The 18,787-nt window shown below is 37.2% G+C and overlaps 1 protein-coding gene across 2 annotated transcripts in view; it reads left to right on the top strand.

Annotated features, from left to right (window-relative positions):
- The window catches only part of Rundc3b (RUN domain containing 3B), a 166,656-nt gene that overhangs the window by 92,422 nt on the left and 55,447 nt on the right, over window positions 1-18,787 (top strand). For both annotated transcript variants that reach the window (XM_008822489.3, XM_008822490.3), the window contains exons 5-6: window positions 10,196-10,285; window positions 15,659-15,739. In XM_008822489.3, coding sequence (XP_008820711.1) covers window positions 10,196-10,285; window positions 15,659-15,739 — 171 coding nt within the window. The remainder of the gene's footprint in view (window positions 1-10,195; window positions 10,286-15,658; window positions 15,740-18,787) is intronic.

Below are 18,787 nucleotides of genomic sequence, written 5' to 3' on the forward strand. Positions count from 1 at the left end.
GTTGAGAATTTTTGCATCTATGTTCATTAAGGATATGGGTCTATAGTTTTCTTTTTTGATTGTGCCTTTACTGGGTTTGGGTAGTAGAGTGATGCTGGCTTTATAAAAGGAATTTGGGAGTTCTCCCTCTGTTTCTATCATTTTGAATAATTTAAGTAGCATTGGTTGGAGGTCCTCTTTAAATGTCTGATAGAATTCAGCTGTAAATCTGTCTGGGCCTGGGCTTTTTTTAGTTGGGAGGCTTTGTATTATTGTTTCAGTTTCCTTTTACGTTATGGGCCTCTTTAAACTGTTGATCTCTTCTTGGTTTAACTTTGTGGTTCCCACAACTTTAGATATCCATCCATTTCTTTTAGATTTTCAAATTTAGTAGGTTATAAGTTTTTAAAATATTCCCTTATAATGGTCTGGATTTTTGGGTGTGTGTTGTGATGTTTCCCCTTTCATCTCTGATTTTGTTGATTTGGATTTGCTCTTTCTTTCTTTTGGTTAACTGGGCTTAAGGGTCTTTCTATCTTGTTTAGTTTTGCAAAGAACCAGCTCTTAAATTCATTGATTCTTTGTATTGTTTTCTTTGTTTCTATTTCATTAATTTCTGCTCTGATTTTTGTTATTTCTTCTCTTCTACTGGGTTTGGATTTCATTTGTTCCTGCCTTTTCAATGCCTTGAGTTGCAGTGTTACGTTGTTAATTTGGGCTCTTTCTAATTTTTTTATAAATATTTTTATTCTTTATTTTTTTTTTAGTTTATGTGTATGAATGTTATGTCTGCATGTAGGTAAGTGCATCCGTGTCATGCAATGCCAACAGAGGACAGAAGAGGCTGTCGAATCCCCTGGAAATGGAGTTACAGACAGTTATTAGCTGTTCTTCTGCAAGAACAGTCAGTGTTCTTAACCGCTGAGCCATCTCTCCAGCCCTCTCTTTCTAATTTTTAAATATAGGTACTTAGAGCTATAAACTTCCCTCTTAGGACTGCTTTTAAAGTGTCCCAGAGGTTGTGTTTTGTTGTATTATCCTTTGAATTCCAGGAATTCTTTTATTTCTCTTAATTTTTCCTTTGACCCACTTATTGCTTAGGGGTGTGTTGTTCAATCGCCATGAGTTCCTGTAGTGACTAGAGGTTTGTCTAGTGTTGATTTTGAGCTTTATTGCATTGTGGTCTGATACAATGCATGGAATTATTTCAATTTCTTTTTTTGTATTTGTTGAGGTTTGTTTTGTGGCCCAGTATGTGGTCAATTTTTTAAAAAGTTCCATGGGGTGCTGAGTATAAAGTATATTGTTTGGTGCTTGGATGGAATGTTCAAAAGATGTCTGTTAGATCCATTTGATGTATGGTATCATTTAATTCAGATGTCTCTCTGTTTATTCCTTGTCCAGTTGATCTGTCTAATGGAGACAGTGGGGTATTGAAGTCCCTTACTATTACTGAGTTAGGGTTACTCTGTGTCTTAAAGTCCCATAGTGGTGTTTTTATGAATTTGGGTGCACCAGAATTTGGTGCATATATGTTAAGGATTGTAATATCTTCTTGATTACATGTTCCTTTGATCAGAATGAAGTAGCTCTCCTTATCTCTTCTGATTAGTTTTCTTTGAAGTTTATTTTGTCAGATATTAGAATTGCAACCCCTTCTTATTTCTTAGTGCCATTTGCTTGAATATTCTTTTCCATCCTTTTACCTTAAGGTAGTGCCTGTCCTTGAAGGTGAGATGGGTTTCTTGCAGACAGCAAAGAGATGGATTTTGTTTCTTAATCCATTCAGTTAGCCTATGTCTTTTGACTGGGGAGTTCAGTCCATTGATATTTAAGGTTATTATTGAAAGGTATGTATTGGTTGCTTTCATTTTGATTGCTTTTTGTGTTCTCTGTCTCATTTTGTGTTTCCTCAATTGTATCTTTATTTATTTTCATTGCCACTGGGGTATAGTTGTTTCTCTCTTTGCTCTCTGTATTGCTTCAAGTATTCTTTGAAGGGTTGGTTTTGTCGACATGTATCCTTTTGGATTATTTGTGTCATGGAAGATTATTCTTTCTCCCTCAACTGTGATAGACATTTTTGCTGGGTAAAATATTCTGGGCTGGCATCTACTGTCATGTAAAACTAGGAATACCTTTGTCCAGGCTCTTCTGGCTTTCATAGTTTGCACTGATATGTCAGCTGTACTTCTGATGGGCTTTCGTTGTATGTGACTTGTTTTTCTTTTGCTGCTTTCAGTATTCTATCTTTGTTCTGTACATTTAGTGTTTTTGCTATGCTATGTTGTGGGGAGTTTCTTTTGTGATAGAAAACACATCTTCAGTGAAGACATGAAATCTTTATAATCAGCTGTGGCTTATCTCTATTCCTATGATATGTAGATTAGGTCTTTTTATGGTGTCCCACGTCTCTTGCATATTCCATTCCTGTGTTTTTAAAAATTTTCCATACTCTTTGCTTGAGTGTTCCAATTCTTCAACTTTATCCTCCAGTGTTTATATTCTGTTTTCTATTTCATTAATTCTCATGGTCAGGCTTTCCCCTGTTGTTTCAAGTTGGCCTATTGAGTTTTGCACTTCCTTCTTCATTTCTGCCTGAGTTTTCTTCAATGTTTCTATTTGTTTTGTGAATTCATTCAAAAGTTTATCCCTATATTCTTTATTACTTTGATTTGTTTGTTTGTGTGTTCCTTAAATTCGTTGCAGTCCTTGATCATGTTTATGATTGTTCTTTTAAATTCAGTGTCCTGGGTTATCTCTAAGGGTTTCTCCTTGTAGAATTCTTCTACAGGACTGGTGGAGTTTGGTGGGGACATAGTGTTTTGGCTTTCCATTTTATTATTCTTTTGTTATAATTTTGGTATGTTAACTTCTTTTGTTTATGATTCTTATATGAGAATTAAGTTGAAGTATGCTTCTGTTTGTATTATCAGGGTGTCTAGATCCTTTCTTCATTGGTTATTTAAAGCTGGTTGGTACATGTTTCAGGTTCTCTCAGGTTTTATTTCAGAGGTAGCTGATGGCTTCAGATCATGTATTCACAAGCACCCACTGAAGCCCAAGTCAGGTTCCAGTCAGGTACACTTTCTAACATTTGGACCCCTATTAGCAGAAACTCAGAGAAAATTTGGAAAACTCCCTAAGGGGGAATTAGTCTGTTGTGTTCTCAGCCCCTATGCCAGAGGGGTCCAGAACCCTGCACTCTCTGTTGGTGCTGAGATCACAGCTGCTACACAGATAGAGTTGGAGCACACCCTCTCTGGCTGTCTGCTAGGATCTCAGCCTTAGCCTACCAAAGCCAGGTCTGCCCTGGGGCCTTGGGAGAGGTCTCAGGAAATCCTAGGTAGGGGGGTGGGTATGACATAGTTAGGGGAAGCTCACCACCACTTCAAGAATAGCCAGTGCTCTTAATCACTGAACCATCTCTTAAGCCCTAAAAAAAAAAAAAAAAATCAGAATTCTTTTTCAAAGAATATGTTCATAAAATATGATTATCTTGAACACTGAAACAAAGTTGTAGAGAGGAGGGGCAGGAATAAGGGGTGGTAAGACAAGGAAAAGGATGAAGTCAGTTACAAGTGCTACCAAAATAGGACCTGCAGCCTAGGTCCCATGTGGGTGAATGAATGCTGTGCTTACATGGGCCTCTTTTTTTTTTTTTTTTTTTTTTTTTTTTTTTAGACAGGGTCTCCCTGTAGTCTCAGCTGACCTGAACTCACTATGTAGACCAGGCTGGTCTTGAACTCACAAGGATCCGCCTGCCTCTGCCTCCCAAGTGCTTGGATTAAAGGCATACACCACCACACCCGTCATGGGCCTCTTTTTTAACGAAGAAAAGTTTGTAAAGGTAACCATAAAATACAAGTGAAATCCAGCTGGGCGTGGTGGTGCACCCTTGTAATTCCAGCACTTGGGAGGCAGAGGCAGGCAGATCTCTGTGAGTTTGAGGACACCCTGGTCTACAAAATGAGTTCCAGTCCAGCTGGGGCTATAGGGAGACCCTGTCTTTAAAAAAAGACAAAAAAAAAAAAAAAAAAAAAGGAAAATCTTTGACAGTGGTTAGAACAGAAAGTGAGATGAGTGGATTCCAGAGAGCATAACCTTCAAATAAGTGGACAACAATCTTCAGAAACAGTGACAGCTTTAGAAGTCTAATCAGGACCAACGTGCAGAGGGAAAATGAGAGGGACTGCTCCAGGAAAAGCAAAAACTCACCTGGGCTGAACCAGAAAAATAGTGCAATGAAAACAAAACAGAACCAGCAGAAACACCAGGAAATGGAGACAGTGGCAGCACCAATGAGACACCCCTGCCTCCTTGAAGAATGGAATGTGGGTAGGTTCTGCTGTAAATGAAGATCACAGTTGAAGGTAAGGCGTGGCCTGTTGAGGACGGGGACTGACTTACCATACAAAAACAGCTCCTTTATCTTCCTGCCAAAAATAAAAATGTGGATTCCATTCTAGAGGATTTTACAAATTAGAAGAAACCTTAGGAAACACAGTTTTATTTTTTAAAGCTATGTATAATGAAGTTGTGGCAGAGATAAAAGAAAACATCCAAATAGTGTTGGATACTCAGCTGCTGTACAGATTTGACAGACTAGTGTGCAGAAGTCCTCTCTGATCACCCTGATGTACCCATGCCTCTAGTATGGAGTGCCACATCAGCTGAGAGTATTTATATGAATTGGAACAATGTTGAACTCAACATGAGAAGAACCTTGGTTATAACTGAAATATCTTCATGATTTTTTTCAAGTGCCTGGTGAAGAATTCTGCAGCTTTGATGAGTGACAGTGATTGTGAAGTGGCCTCACCTGAGTACCAAAACAGTATGGGGGCATTCCCACTCACTTATGTTTGGGTCTCTGTAAACAAGTTCGTTCATAGTCCGTTTCCTGTACAAATGGTGTACTTCAAGGATGTTAATGTCTAATAGAATTAATGTTTGTTTTCTGTCTGATTTTTTTTTTAAGTTTTAATATTTTAGAGGACAAAATAATGAGTTCCTAGCCAGGCGTGGTGGTGCATGCCTTTAATTCCAGCATTCGGGAGGCAGAGACAGGTGGATCTCTGTGAGATCAAGGCCAGCCTGGTCTATATAGAGTTCCAGGCCAGCTGGGGCTATAGGGAGACCTTGTCTCAATCCTCCCATAATAATAATAATAATAATAGGTTCCTGTATAAAATTTTCACATATATATGTTCATCTTTCCATTAGCTTTTCTTATACCCCCTTTCCAAAATACCCCCCTTTTGCTTTCATGTCATATATATGTACAAATATATAAACAAATAAATTTATATTTGCATATGAGAGAAAACGTAATATTTGTCTCAGTCTGGCTTATTTCATTTAGCATGATTATCCCCAGTTCCTTTTCTGAAAATGACATAATTTTGCTTTAATAAAACTCCACTGTTGGGGCTGGAGAGATGGCTCAGCGGTTAAGAACACTGGTTGTACTTGCAGAAGACCTGGGTTCGAATCCCAGCACCCACATGGCAGCTAACAACTGTCCATAACTCAAGTCCCAGGGGATCTGACAGCCGCTTCTGACCTCCGTGGGCATTGCATGACACGGGTGTACTTACCTACATGCAGGCAATACATGTATACACATAAAAATAATGAATAATTTTTTTTAATTAAAAAAACAAATACTCCAGTGTTCTAGTTTCATTTTTGTTGCTATGGTAAACATCATGACCAGACATAACACAGGGGATAAAAAGGTTTATTTGGCTTACACTTCAAAGTCCATCATTGAGGGAAGATAGAGCAGAACTTGAAGCAGATACCATGGAGGAACAGGACCTGCTGGCTTACTCACCCAAGCACTTAGGCTTAGTTTCTTTTTTTGTTGTTGTTTTGTTTTCTTTTTCTTTTTATTTAGCTTTCTTATACAGCCAAGGACCACCTGCCTACAGATGTTTCTGCTTACAGTGGGTTTAGGCCTTCCTGCATCAATTAATAATCAAATCCCCCCACAGATAAGCCCACAGGGCAATCTGATTTAAGCAATTCCTCAATTGAGGCTTTTCTCTCAGGTGATGCTGGGCTATCAAATTGATAGTTAAACCCAACTAGGCCCATCTATTGTTTATAAATGCTACATTTTAAAGTATTTATTTATGAATAAATATTTTTTTTATTTTTTATGTGTTTGAGTGTTTTGCCTTCATGTATGTAGTAGGCACACCCTATACCTGCAATGCCCGTAGAGACCAGAAGAGGACATTGGATGATGTTGGGATAAGTCAGGAGTGCCTGGAATGTAGAGCATGGCCACGTTGGAGACCTCCCAGTGAGGATGGCAGGAGCCAGGCTCTCTCCATTCTAAACACACTGTCTCTTACCCAACAGCCCCCAGGCAAAACTATTAGGTCTCTAATCCCTTAATCCTAACTGGGTCTCTTATAGATCATGTGACCAGATGACAGGACAAAGACCATGTAGCCTTAGAAGCCCCCTCCATCCCCCTACCTGCCTGCCCCCCAGAAACCCAACCCTGCCTCTTTGCCTGTGAAACTTTCCTATATAAACTTCTACTTCTGTCATAATAAATGAGCTGTCCGCTGAAACAGTCTCCCGGGTGTTTTTCCCGCCCTACTCACTGCAGCCTGAGGCTCCTCTCTCCCCATCTCTCTCTCCTCACCCTGGTCCCTGATGGTCTCCCTGATGGAGACAAGTGCACAAGGTCTGGTAGCAGCTGTAGCAGCAGAGTCTGGGCCGAGGGGAGACCAACAGGATCCCCTGGAACTGGAGTTACATATGGTTGTTTGCTACTATATGGGTGTTGGGAACAGAACTTGGGTCCTCTGCAAGAAGCCTTAACTGTTGAGCCAACTCTCCAACCTCATACCACATTTATTCAGTCATCTGTTGTTGAACATCTGGGCTGATTCCCTATCTTGGCTACTGTGAATAGTACCAAAATAAACACAGATGTACAGATATTCCATGGTACACTGATTTGGATTCCTTCAGTAAATGGGGAAAGTAAAATGAATCACTGCTCCTTGTCTCTGTTCTTATATTTATTTTCATTTCAAAGTTGCTACCGGTGCATTCAATGAAAGACAACAGAGAGATATCCTGTAGAGTGTTTCCTTGCCTAATAGATAAAGCTACTTTTGATTGCTTGTGATTCCATTCTTTGACATTATGCACTTTCATAATATGATAAAGGGGTTTGTAATATAACAGTAGTAGAGAACTACCATAGTATGTGTGAGGACCTAGGTATAGTCCCTAGTTCTACAAAAATAATCGTAATACAGCAATATAACGATTATGTAATAGCAACATGCTTTATGACAAAATGGTCTGACCTAGTGCTAAAGTTTGAATACAGCCTATATACCTGAACACACATATACATCCATTTTTGTTCCTTTCATGTAATTTTTTATGGTTCTTAAAGATTTCATCATTTGAAAGTCATCCAACTTGTTCCTTTGGCATTTTATCTTTGCACAGTCTGTTAAAGAATGGTGGCTCTTTTTTCAAAGTTGTTATATTTGTAGCTGTGAATTCACAGCAACATAATAGACACAATACATTGCATAAAAGAGCTACAGTTTACTAGAAAAGTCAATCTTTTAGGAATTGTTTTTCCAGATTTTCAGTATTTAAATTGGGAGGCAGAGGCAGGTCGATCTCTGTGAGTTCAAGGCCATCCTGGTCTACGTAATGAGTTTCAGGACAGCTGGGGCTACAGGGAGACCCTGTCTCCAAAAGAACAAAAAAAAAAAAAAAAAAGAAAAAAAGATGAACCTTTTGAAGCATAGTTCTTCCAGGAGTCTATAATATATTATGCTAATAAACAAGAAATTAGAGTTGGAACAAAATCTAATACATGTTTTTGTCTAAGTATCTTTTGTGGAATGCTTTAATTGAATATAGAAAAACATTCCACTTATTTTTCTAATCTATTTAAGCTGGAAGTTTTAGTTTTTCTCCTCTTATATAAACCACTAAGAGCAATTATCAATAGGTCCAAGAAAATAGAAAATATTTATTCCCCTCTTCAATATTTTTTGTAGGCATACATCTGTCAGAGAATAGTTGGCTCTCACTTTCTCATCATACTTTTCATTACTTTAAAAAATTTTTTTAATATTTTATTTTTATTTTATGTGTATGAGTGTATTGCCTGCATGTAAGTGAGTGCACCCATGTCATTGCTCAAGATGCTTACATCTTTAATGCTGTTTTGGCATCTTCTTCTTAGGGGCCTAGACTGACTCCTCTTTCCATCCAGAAGCCCTCAAGAAAGGAAAAAAGTCAACATGTTCACAGGCACTGAGAAGTGGATGGTAAAAATCCAGGCAAGGCAAAGAATGTGTTTTGGGTGACACGTGAAGAAGGAATTAAAGTTTGATTTTTCTTTAAGAGTTGACAAATTGCCAAAAGTTCCTTAGGTTGGATTGAGATTTCTTACCCACTTCCCCATGTCTATGCTGGGATTTTTGTCTGATTTGATTGCATAGGACTTGTTGGTATGAAAAACCAGAGGGAAATGTATTAGTTCAAAGTCTTACTGAAAATACACATTATAATATATAGTGTTATGCATGCATGTGTATAGCTGAAGGCTGTATAACAGCCTTTGTATAACAAAGAACACTGTATCAGGCAGGAGAAACCTCCCTTCTAGTTGTTGTTCAGGATAGTTCAAGAGACTCCTCAAGTAACACAGGCTATTGCCACAACCTTTCATTGTCTCCCAGACCTTGAAGGTTAAGACCCTATTGCTGAAGACAGGCCTCACTTCAGACACAGGATTTGGAGCAATTGAGCTGGAACTAATCAGGATGGTATCTGAGGATACTATGCAAATTGCCTAGGTAGAAAACCAGCCAGTGGTCCTACCCTGCTACAAACCTAATAAACAACAACCAGCCCAGCAAACTATCTTTAGTGTAGTAGTGGTACTTTTATCTTGGGTGGGTCAGGGGGTAATCAACAGCTGTCTAATTGGAATTAAGGCCCACTCAATGGGAGGAAATTTGTGTGGTACTGTAAATATAGCCTCTTCATACATTTTATTACTTTTAAATTCTTTGTGAGCTATGATGTAGACTCAGTTTTCTTTATTTTGTTTTTATAAAAAGTAGCATGGTTTAACAGAAACAGACTTTAAAGTAAAAATTAAGTTGCCTACTTAAGTAGTTCATTTACATGAGCTTGAGAAAATAGTTTGCCTTCTATTTTTTATTTTAAAAATAAAAAATAAAAAAGAATGCTCTGAGAATAGAAGTTGTTTTGTTGTTTTTGAGACAGGGATTTACTCTAGCCATGACTGGGCTGGAACTCTAATTCACAGAGATCCTTCTGACTCTACCTCAGTTGGGAGTGCTGGGATTAAAGGTGTGCACCACTATTCCTGGCGCAATTTTTTATTACTGAAAAATTAATTTATTTTTCAAAAGAATTTTTAAAATTAATGTTAACAAACACACAGTATATAGGAATTAGCAAAGACAGATTCATACTCCTATTTTTGTTAGAGATAGTAAGTTGTTTCTTTTGTGTAGACGGCCACCTTGATAACCCATCTGTACTACTAGTAGTACAGTATTAAAGTTATCATAAATTACTAAAGTTCATACTTTTTAAACTCTTAATTTAGTCAGTAACCCTTAAAATTAAAGGACAGACTTTCTTATTGTAAATGTACAAATAATTTCTACATACCCTTAAAATAAAACATGAATTTACCACCTTTCACTTGACATTTATGTTGTTTTGTTATTAGAGAAATTTCTGGGCATTCAGGGACCATTGAAAGACACACATTAGGAATTTTTTCTAGAGAGATGGAAATATTTAAAGACTGAATACTTTTAGTTATGGCAATGAGTTTGAATTTGTTTGGTTTTGTGGAAATTTTTTGTCTAAATATTTTTAAAACTTCAGCTATCAAATATTAAAAAATTAGTTAAATAGCTGGGCATGGTGGCACACATCTGTAGTCCCAGCACTTGGGAGGTAGAGACAGGCGAATCTCTGAATTCAAGGCCAGCCTGGTCTACATAGTGAGTTCCAAGCCAGCTGGGGGCTACGGGGAGACCCTGTTTCAAAAAGACCCCCCCAAAAAATAGTTAAATAAAATTGAGTATTTGCTGTGTTATTTGGGGGATGTAATTACTGTAGCTCAAACCTTGTTTGTTTTTCATGCTCATATATTCATTTCATCTTTTAGGAGATTTTATGAAGATGGAGCTATTGTCCTGGGTGAAGAAGCAAATATGCTTGCTGGCATGCTGCTTGGACTCAATGCAATTGATTTCAGGTAATTAATCTTCAGCTTAATGAATTCAGCTTTGAAGTTATTCTACTTCATAGTTTTGACTTATGATTTTTCTCTTTCAGTTTTCTAAATAAAGCACACAGTTGGGTTTTGATATTTGATTTATTTATTTTTTCCAAATCAATTAACTTTTAAAAAATGCTCTGACAGCTGGGCGTGGTGGCGTATGCCTTTAATCCCAGCACTTGGGAGGCAGAGGCAGGTGGATTACTGTAGTTCAAGGCCAGCCTGGTCTACATAGTGAGCTCCAGGCCAGTTGAGGCTACAGGGAGACCTTGTCTCAAAAAAAAGATTAAAAATAAAAAATAAAAAAAGAATGCTCTGAGAAAAGAAGTTGGTCTCAAACTTAAACTGACAGACCTGCTCTCTAACTTGAGTAAAAGGAAAGATTAGACTATATTCCTGCACACTATCCTACTGGCACTGAGGGAAAGTTTATTAATCTTATCTCTTGGGATTTTCAGCTACTGCTTTATAATGAAAAGAAATAGATTCAAAGCAAATTTAAAGTTGCTAAGATTCTCATTTTCTGGGCTGGAGAGTTCAGTGGTTAAGACCACTGTCTGTTCTTGCAAAGGACCCAGGTTTAGTTCACAGTATTTACATGGTGGCTAACAACTATCCATAACTCCACTTCCAGGGGATCTGACTCCTTCTTCTGGCCTTCATGAGTATTGCTTCACATGGGTGCACTTACATACATCAGGCAAATCACTCATACACATAAAAAATAAACAATAAATAAATATTCTCATTTTCTTAGTGTCTAGATAGAGAAGATTCTGGCAGGATCTTTCAGGTATCTTATATTTATTGTGTTATATACTTAAATCTAAAATAATATTGTGAATTTTTACTTTTATTCTAAACAAGATGAATTCAATTCCAGACAAATAACAAGTACTAAATAAAGTTTGCTGTTATGTTCCTTTCTAGATTTGCATAAACATCATTTTGCATTTAACTGATATCAGATTTTGTCATATTTAAAGTAAAAAGTTATCTGTAAAAAACTCAAAACAAGAATGAAAGGATATTTTATTATATATATGGCATTTGAAAATTCAAGAGTATTAACAAAACAAGACTTAAATGACTTTTGAATTCTGCCATTTTCATTGAGTTTACATTTTTTTCTAGTAAACTTTTTAAAATATTTATCATTTATAGGTATAGATCTCTCCTGCTTATAATTTAATAACAGAATTAGGTTAATTTGTTTGATTTTTAGGATGCACATAATATGGTATAAAGGTTGTTGTTCCAGAATTTTTTACTATATTTATTCATTTGGTGTGTGTGTATGTGTGTATGTTTGTGGGCACGTGCATAACACAACATGAGTATGGAGATCAGAAAACCACTGGCAGAATTCCTTTCTCTCTTCCTACTGTGTGGGTCCCAGGGATCAAAATAAAGTCAATCAGGATTAGTGGTAAGCACTTTTTATCCACTGAGCTATATTGCTGGCCCAAAAGTTGCTTTTTGATTCTTGAAAAGATGTTAACTCTTTACAGAATGTGTTCCATTGTTGAAATCCTTTACAGTTCAGGTTTTATGTGTTTGCTTGTTTCTTTCTTTTGGTTGCAAGCCTGATCCTTTAACAGCTGTGCCAACTCTCCAGCCCTGTTTGTTTCTTTTTAAATTTTATTTTATATTCAAATCATAATATTTCATAATATTCTGCCTCTGGCCACCATACACTCATGGCCATCTCATGGTGAAAAATGAATTTATTCCAACTTTAAAAAGTTCCCATAAGGGCTGGAGAGATGGCTCAGTGGTTAAGAACACTGGCTGTTCTTGCAGAAGACCTGGGTTTGAATCCCAGCTAACAGCTGTTCATAACTCCAGTTCCAAGGGATCCGACAACCTCTTCTGTCCTCTGTGGGCATTGCATGACACAGGTGCACTTACCTATATGCAGACAATACACGTATACACATAAAATAAAAATAGTAAATAAAACATTAAAAAAAGAAAAAGAAAAAAAGTTCCCATCATCTTTAAAAGTCCCAACACTGGGCTGGGCTTGGTGGCTCATGCCTTTATCCCAGCATTTGGGAGGCAGAGGCAGGCAGATCTCTGTGAGTTCAAGGTCAGCCTGGTCTACATAGTGAATTCCAGGACAGCTGGGGCTACAGGGAGACCCTGTCTCCAAAAAGAAAGAAAGAAAAAAAGGCCCCAACACTGTTCAACAGACTAAAGTCTGAATCTTTTAAGTATAACACCTTGTAAAATCAAATAACAAATTACATATTTCCAGTATATAATGGCACAGAGTATACATTCCCATTCCATAAAGGAGGAATGGAGAATGGAGAATAGTGAGGAAATGTTAGACCAAAGCAAGAAACTCAGCAGGACAGACACCAAATCATGTAGGTCTATGTCCATTGTTGGGAGTTTCAGTTTCAAAGCACTTGGGTTGCCCCACCCCAGCAGCTGTGATACCTGCAGCATACATCTCTCTCTTGGCCTGGTTCCACTCCTGATACCCAGTGCTCCTTTGCAGATATCTCACAGCTCTGGCATCTCCAACATCTTGGGGTCTCTGCCATAACTCAGGCTTCATCTTCACAGCTTCATGCAGTGACCTCTGAGAGTATCTTCACAGAGACTCTGACACTGACTCATTTCACCTGGCTGCAGTGGCTCTCTGAAACCAGAGGAAGAATCAGCAATCCCTTCAGTCTTCCATCTTTTATCTCCAATACCAGTGTAGTATGGACAACATGCCAAATTCTGCTGTCAGCTCCAGATGGAGCCTTGCCCCCTGGGACCAAAGTTACACGAGCTTCTGCATGTTGAAGCTGGCATAAAAAACTTCCCTAGGTAGTTACTTTCCAATTGGGCTCTTTCCTTTCACAGCTTGAAGCCTTTGATGGGTGGGGTCTTGCCCTCAGGATACTGTTTCTGTTATTCCAGCTCAAAGCAGTAGGCTCTCTTTAATGGTACTAATCTCTTTAACAGTTCCAGTCTCTTTTTCAGCACATGCCTTGGCTGTAATATTAAGCTTTCTGTTGTTCCTTTCCTCTCCAAACTATAATATTTTATTTTTTTCTGCCCTACTTGTCACTCTTTTTCATTGTATTCCCTGTATAAGAGTAATCAATAATAACCATGCTATAGGCTCAGTGTTACACTGTCTTGAAATTTCTTCTGCATAAGAAATCAGTCCATTACTTTTTAATTCACTCCCACACAACTTCTCAGGACATGGCAAAATGCAGCCAGATTCTTTGCCAAAATATCACATTTCTGATAGAGTTCTTGTTCCTCTCTGAGTAAGACTTTATTAGCCAGGCCACTACTCTCTGCATTTCTCTCAACATTATTGTTACAAGTTAATATTACTGTCTTCCAAACTCCCATTAGAATAGCCTATTAAGCTTCTTTATAGCATTCAATGACTTTTCCAGCCCAAAGTTCCAGAATCATCTACATTCTTGCCACAAAACAAAGGTCTAGAAGCTACATGGTCAGGTTCACACTCCAACAACCCCACTTCTGCTAACAATTTTGGTATTAGTTTCTTTTCTGTTGCTGTGATAAAATACCCTGACCAAAATGACTTAAGGGAGTAAAGGTTTATATTGGCTTACAATTCTGTCATGGCAGCGAAGACAGCAACAGGCAGGGAAGGCATGATGGCAGGAGCAGGAAGCTGGTTGATCACATTGCAATCCCCCCCAGAAACAGGGAGAGAGAGCCAAGTAGGGCCAAGCTGTAAAACCTCAAAGCCTGCTTTCAGTTACATGTTTCCTCCATCAAGTCTCCATCTCTTAGCGATTCCATAACTCTCAAACAGTGCCATCAGCTGGAAACGAAGTGCTCAAACATAGGCCTACAGGAACATTTCTATTCAAACCACAGTGTGTGTGTGTGCGTGTGTGTGTGTGTGTGTGTGTGTGTGTGTGTGTGTGTGTTTCTGTGCATGTGTCTGACTATGTATGCACGTACAAACATAGACATCAGAGAACAACCTTGTGGAGTTAGGTCTTTCCTCCCACTTTACATGGGTTTCAGGGATTGAACTTGAGTCATTAGACTTTGTACATCAAGCACCTTTGCTTGCTCAGGCATCTTACTGGTTGTAGCTCATCGATATTGTATAATCAAGTAAAAGCAAATATCTTAAACATGTTAATATTTGTATAAATGAAGGAAAGCACATGTAAAATGATACCATTTTATTTCTGTCCTTATTCAAGTCTGAAAAGTAAATACATATTTGCTATGTAAATATATTGAAACAAGTGTTTTAGTAGTCAAACGTAAGAACAAAACTAGAAGGTAGGCATTCATAGGAGACTTTTTTTTCCTCTGAAATAATCAACCTGCCTTTTATAAGTATTTTGTTTTATAAGTATTTTGTTTCTCTTTCTAGAGGATGTATTTGTTATTGTTTTGAGACTAGTGTCATTTAGACATGGCTAGCCTTGAACACCTGATCTTCCTCTTGATCTCCCAAATGCTGGAATAACAGGTGTACCTCACCACACCCAAGTCTAGAAGATGTAGTGTTTTGAGTTTTTTTTGAGACAAGGTCTCTCTATAACCCCAGCTGGCACTCGCTATGTAGACCAGGCTAGTCTCGATCTCACAGAGATCCACCTGCCTCTGCCTCCCAAGTGCTGGGACTAAAGACATGAACCACCACATCCAGCCTGAAGATGTAGTTCTTAACGGTAATTATGAAACCAAACACTACCTTTTTGAATGTGTTATCATACAGAAATAAAGATTACAGCATTAGGGAATGAAAAGATTTAGATCTCCTTTGTTGACATTGTAAGAGTCACAGCATTACTGTGGTCAAGTTGCTTAATCATTCCCTTGGTTTGTAGTTTTAGAAGAGGATTAATTAGTAATTTGAGGATTTTCAGCATCTCTTGGAAGTCTAAGAGCTGAGCCTTTTCACTTGTTCAGATAGTTTAGAAAACTCTTTTTTGCTAATCAGTCAGACCTTTTTAGGGCATATATAGGGCTATCTATAGGGCTATCTAAATATGAAAAACAAATCTTTGTTTGAAATTCTCTAGTAATATTTTAAATGTCCAGTAAAAATCAAGATGTTGTCAAATAAAAAAGATGAAGTTTGAATAATTTCTCAGTAAATTTTATTTTGCTTCATGAACAATGCTTTTTATAATAGTGTATTAACTTGTACAGTGTTTTGTCATTGGTTTCAAAGACCATGTTAAGGTACTTATTTGTAATAAGTAAAAAATTAGAAACAAAAAACTTAACCTTTTCAACTGAATGAAAGAAATGTCCCTAGGAAGAATTGTTTATAACAATTAATTTTTATTTGTGTATTAATATGGAATAGTTACTGTCTACTTTTTTTAGCTTCTGCCTAAAGGGAGAAGGATTGGATGGCACCTTCCCTGCTGTGATAGACTATACACCATATTTGAAGTTTGAACAAAGGTACCTTCCATTTTGATGCATGTTGTTGAAAGTTAATTTTAATTTGATGATTTGCACAATTTTCATCTGATTTAAATTTTGTATGCAATATTGGTTTCACTATCAGAAATTATTAGTGAGGTGCTGGGTAGATGGTTCGTTGAATAAATTTCTTACTATGCAAGCACAAAGTCCTGACTTGGGATCCCAAAAACCCACATCAAAGTTAGACATGATGGTGTATATGTATAATTGCAGCATTGGGCAGTAAAGCAACTGATTCCCTGGAACTCACCAACCAGGTAGTCTAGCTGAAACATTGAGCTCCAGCATCAGAAAAGAGACCTTGTCTCAAAAAATAGGATGGTTTTGGGCTGGAGAGATGGCTCAGTGGTTAAGAGCACTGACTACTCTTGCAGAGGACCTGGGTTTGATTCCCAATACCCACATGACGGCTACGAACAGTCCTTAGCTCCAGTTCCAGGTGATCCAATACCGTCTTCTGACCTCCGCGGCATTGCATGACACAAGTGTACTCACATATATGCAGGCAATATACTTGTATACATAAAATTAAAAAATAATAAATAAATAAAAATAGGATGGGGAGTGATGATGAAGACACCCATCATTGACCTCTGGCTTCTACATGCATGTGGACACACACTTAAATACACAAAAACATATGCAAACACATATACCACACACACACACACACACACATATTAGTGAATGTGAAGTCCAATTATAATTTCAATACTTTTTGGAGCCGAAGTTACAAGCAGTTGTGAGCATTTTCAATATTTATGTAAATATACAATTTTTACACAATTACAGTTGCAGTATGTAGTTTATATAACAAAATATCTTTATATTGCTGCAACCATTTTAAAACAGTAATAACTGGAAGCTGTGAAATAATCCATTGAAGTTTCTAAACTATAATTCACTACATTGTTTTCACTTTGCATTCGTTATTAAAGAGCAAGGTATCATCTGGAGGTAGAAGTTACGTCATCAGGATATGAATGAAAAGGCCATTTTCACTGCTTTAAGAAATGATTTAATTAAAACACGAAAATAAATTGTAAATTCTAATCTTATTCTCTCATATAGAAGACTCTAGAGTAATTGTTAGTGATTTTGGAAGATAAAATAATGGAGTCTTCCCAACTTGTGCCCTCAGAATGAATTTGATAATATAAATACCATATCCTAAATTATTGAGTTACTGCTTGTCTGAAATTTGTATGCAGTGTCTTTTTTTCTGAAATAGGTTATTAGCCTACAAGGAAGGCCAGAGAATTGATTTATGGCAAGTTATAAAATAAAAGGCAAGGGAAATTTAAGGTATAATTTTAATTTCTGTGACCTGTTGTGAGGAAGAGAAATACTAGTTTCTATAATAGATGGAGGGGTGCGAAGGTGAAAGAGAGGGAGACATGTGGGGAGAACTGGGAGAGACAGAGAAACAGAAAGAAAAAGAAAAAGAGAAAATGAATGGGTTTTGTTTTCTGAGATTTCTAATGCCCCCATATTAGAAGAAAGGCCCGTCTTTCATCTTCAGTGCTCTGAAGCTGTTCCAGAGCTGCTTCAGGAGCCAAGGACAGAAGGCCAAACAACATTAACCTTATTATTCTAATCATTTAGGGAATAACAAAGACTATGGGAGTTATAAACCAGGAACTATGGATGAAAAATAATTACACAAGTGTGTATGTGTGAGGTAGAGAACCTTTCTTATAAGACTGGAAAGTTTGACTATCCAGAAACTGCCCAAGCCCAATGTATCACAATAGTGTATAAACATAAGTATGTTAAATTTTCCCCTATCTTAAAAAAATTCACGTCTCAATGTCAATTGCCTTAAAATGAATTTTTCTGTATGAAACTGTGTATTTTAACAACAAAGTGGAGATCTTTTTTAAACATTAAAACCTCATTTAATTTTATGTCTTATAGCGTTTATAATGAGTAAAAAAATGTATAAGAGTAATAATTCATCTGTAAACCTAAAAATGTACAGCCAATTTTGAAAGAGATGTACCCTAGCTCAGAAAAAATGTTATTGAATAGGTTAATGCTGTTGTAATGAAATGCTTCTTCTAATTAAAAAAATAAAAAAATTCTAACCCATATTTACTTGTAGCTATTTCTCTAACCCCTCTCCTTTTATTACAAATTCACAAACTTTTTCCCTATATCTTGAAATATTTAAGCTTTAATCAATACCTCAAAAAACTGCTGTTGCTAAATTCAACAGTGATAATTTCATTGCCAAATCTGTGTTAGATAAGGAAACTGACCGCTGGATTTGGCAATACGTGATATTTCCTCTTTCGGATCCCCATTTCTTGCCTGTTTTCTCTGTTTTTCCTTTAGTGATTTCTCTCATTTCTCCAACCTCTAAATGTTGGAATATTTCATGGATCATTCTTGAACCATCTTCTCGATTGACTTAAATACTATGTATATGCTGCTGTTCTGTAGTTGTATACTTCCATGCAGGACATCGCCTAAACTCTAGACTTATCCTGCCAGCTGCCAACTGGACACTTGGAGAGCTACAAAAAACACCTGAAATAGATCGTGCATGAAACTGAACCCCTAATTTCTCCTACACAGATTTCCTTCCTTTAGGTTTTCCCATTCCAAAAACTATCATTTAGAGTTGTTTCACAGCCATTTTTACATTCTCTCTTCTATCACCTTCATACGCCGCCCCCCAGCAAATATTTTAGTAACTCTACTTTAATTTACCCCCTGGACATTTGCAGTAGTCTACATGCCTCTACTTTGGCTACTACAGTTAATTCTTCATAAAGTAGCCAGAATATTCTTTTGAAATGTGAGCCTTATCATTTTATTCATCTTTAGAAAACTTAGAGTAGCTTGTTCTATGTAACACAAAGTAAAAGACAACAATCCTTAGTTGATCTTTTTTTACTGCCTCTGTGATCCAGTGCCTGTTGCTGGCCCTTTCCTACTGAGCTTCATTCACACTGGCCTTCCTGATTCTTGAGCATTCTAGGGACACTGGCCTGTGTCTTTCCATCCCCTACACTGAGA

This window comes from Nannospalax galili, unplaced genomic scaffold (genome assembly GCF_000622305.1).
Source record: "Nannospalax galili isolate Female #2095 unplaced genomic scaffold, S.galili_v1.0 scaffold85, whole genome shotgun sequence".
Lineage (NCBI taxonomy): Eukaryota > Metazoa > Chordata > Mammalia > Rodentia > Spalacidae > Nannospalax > Nannospalax galili.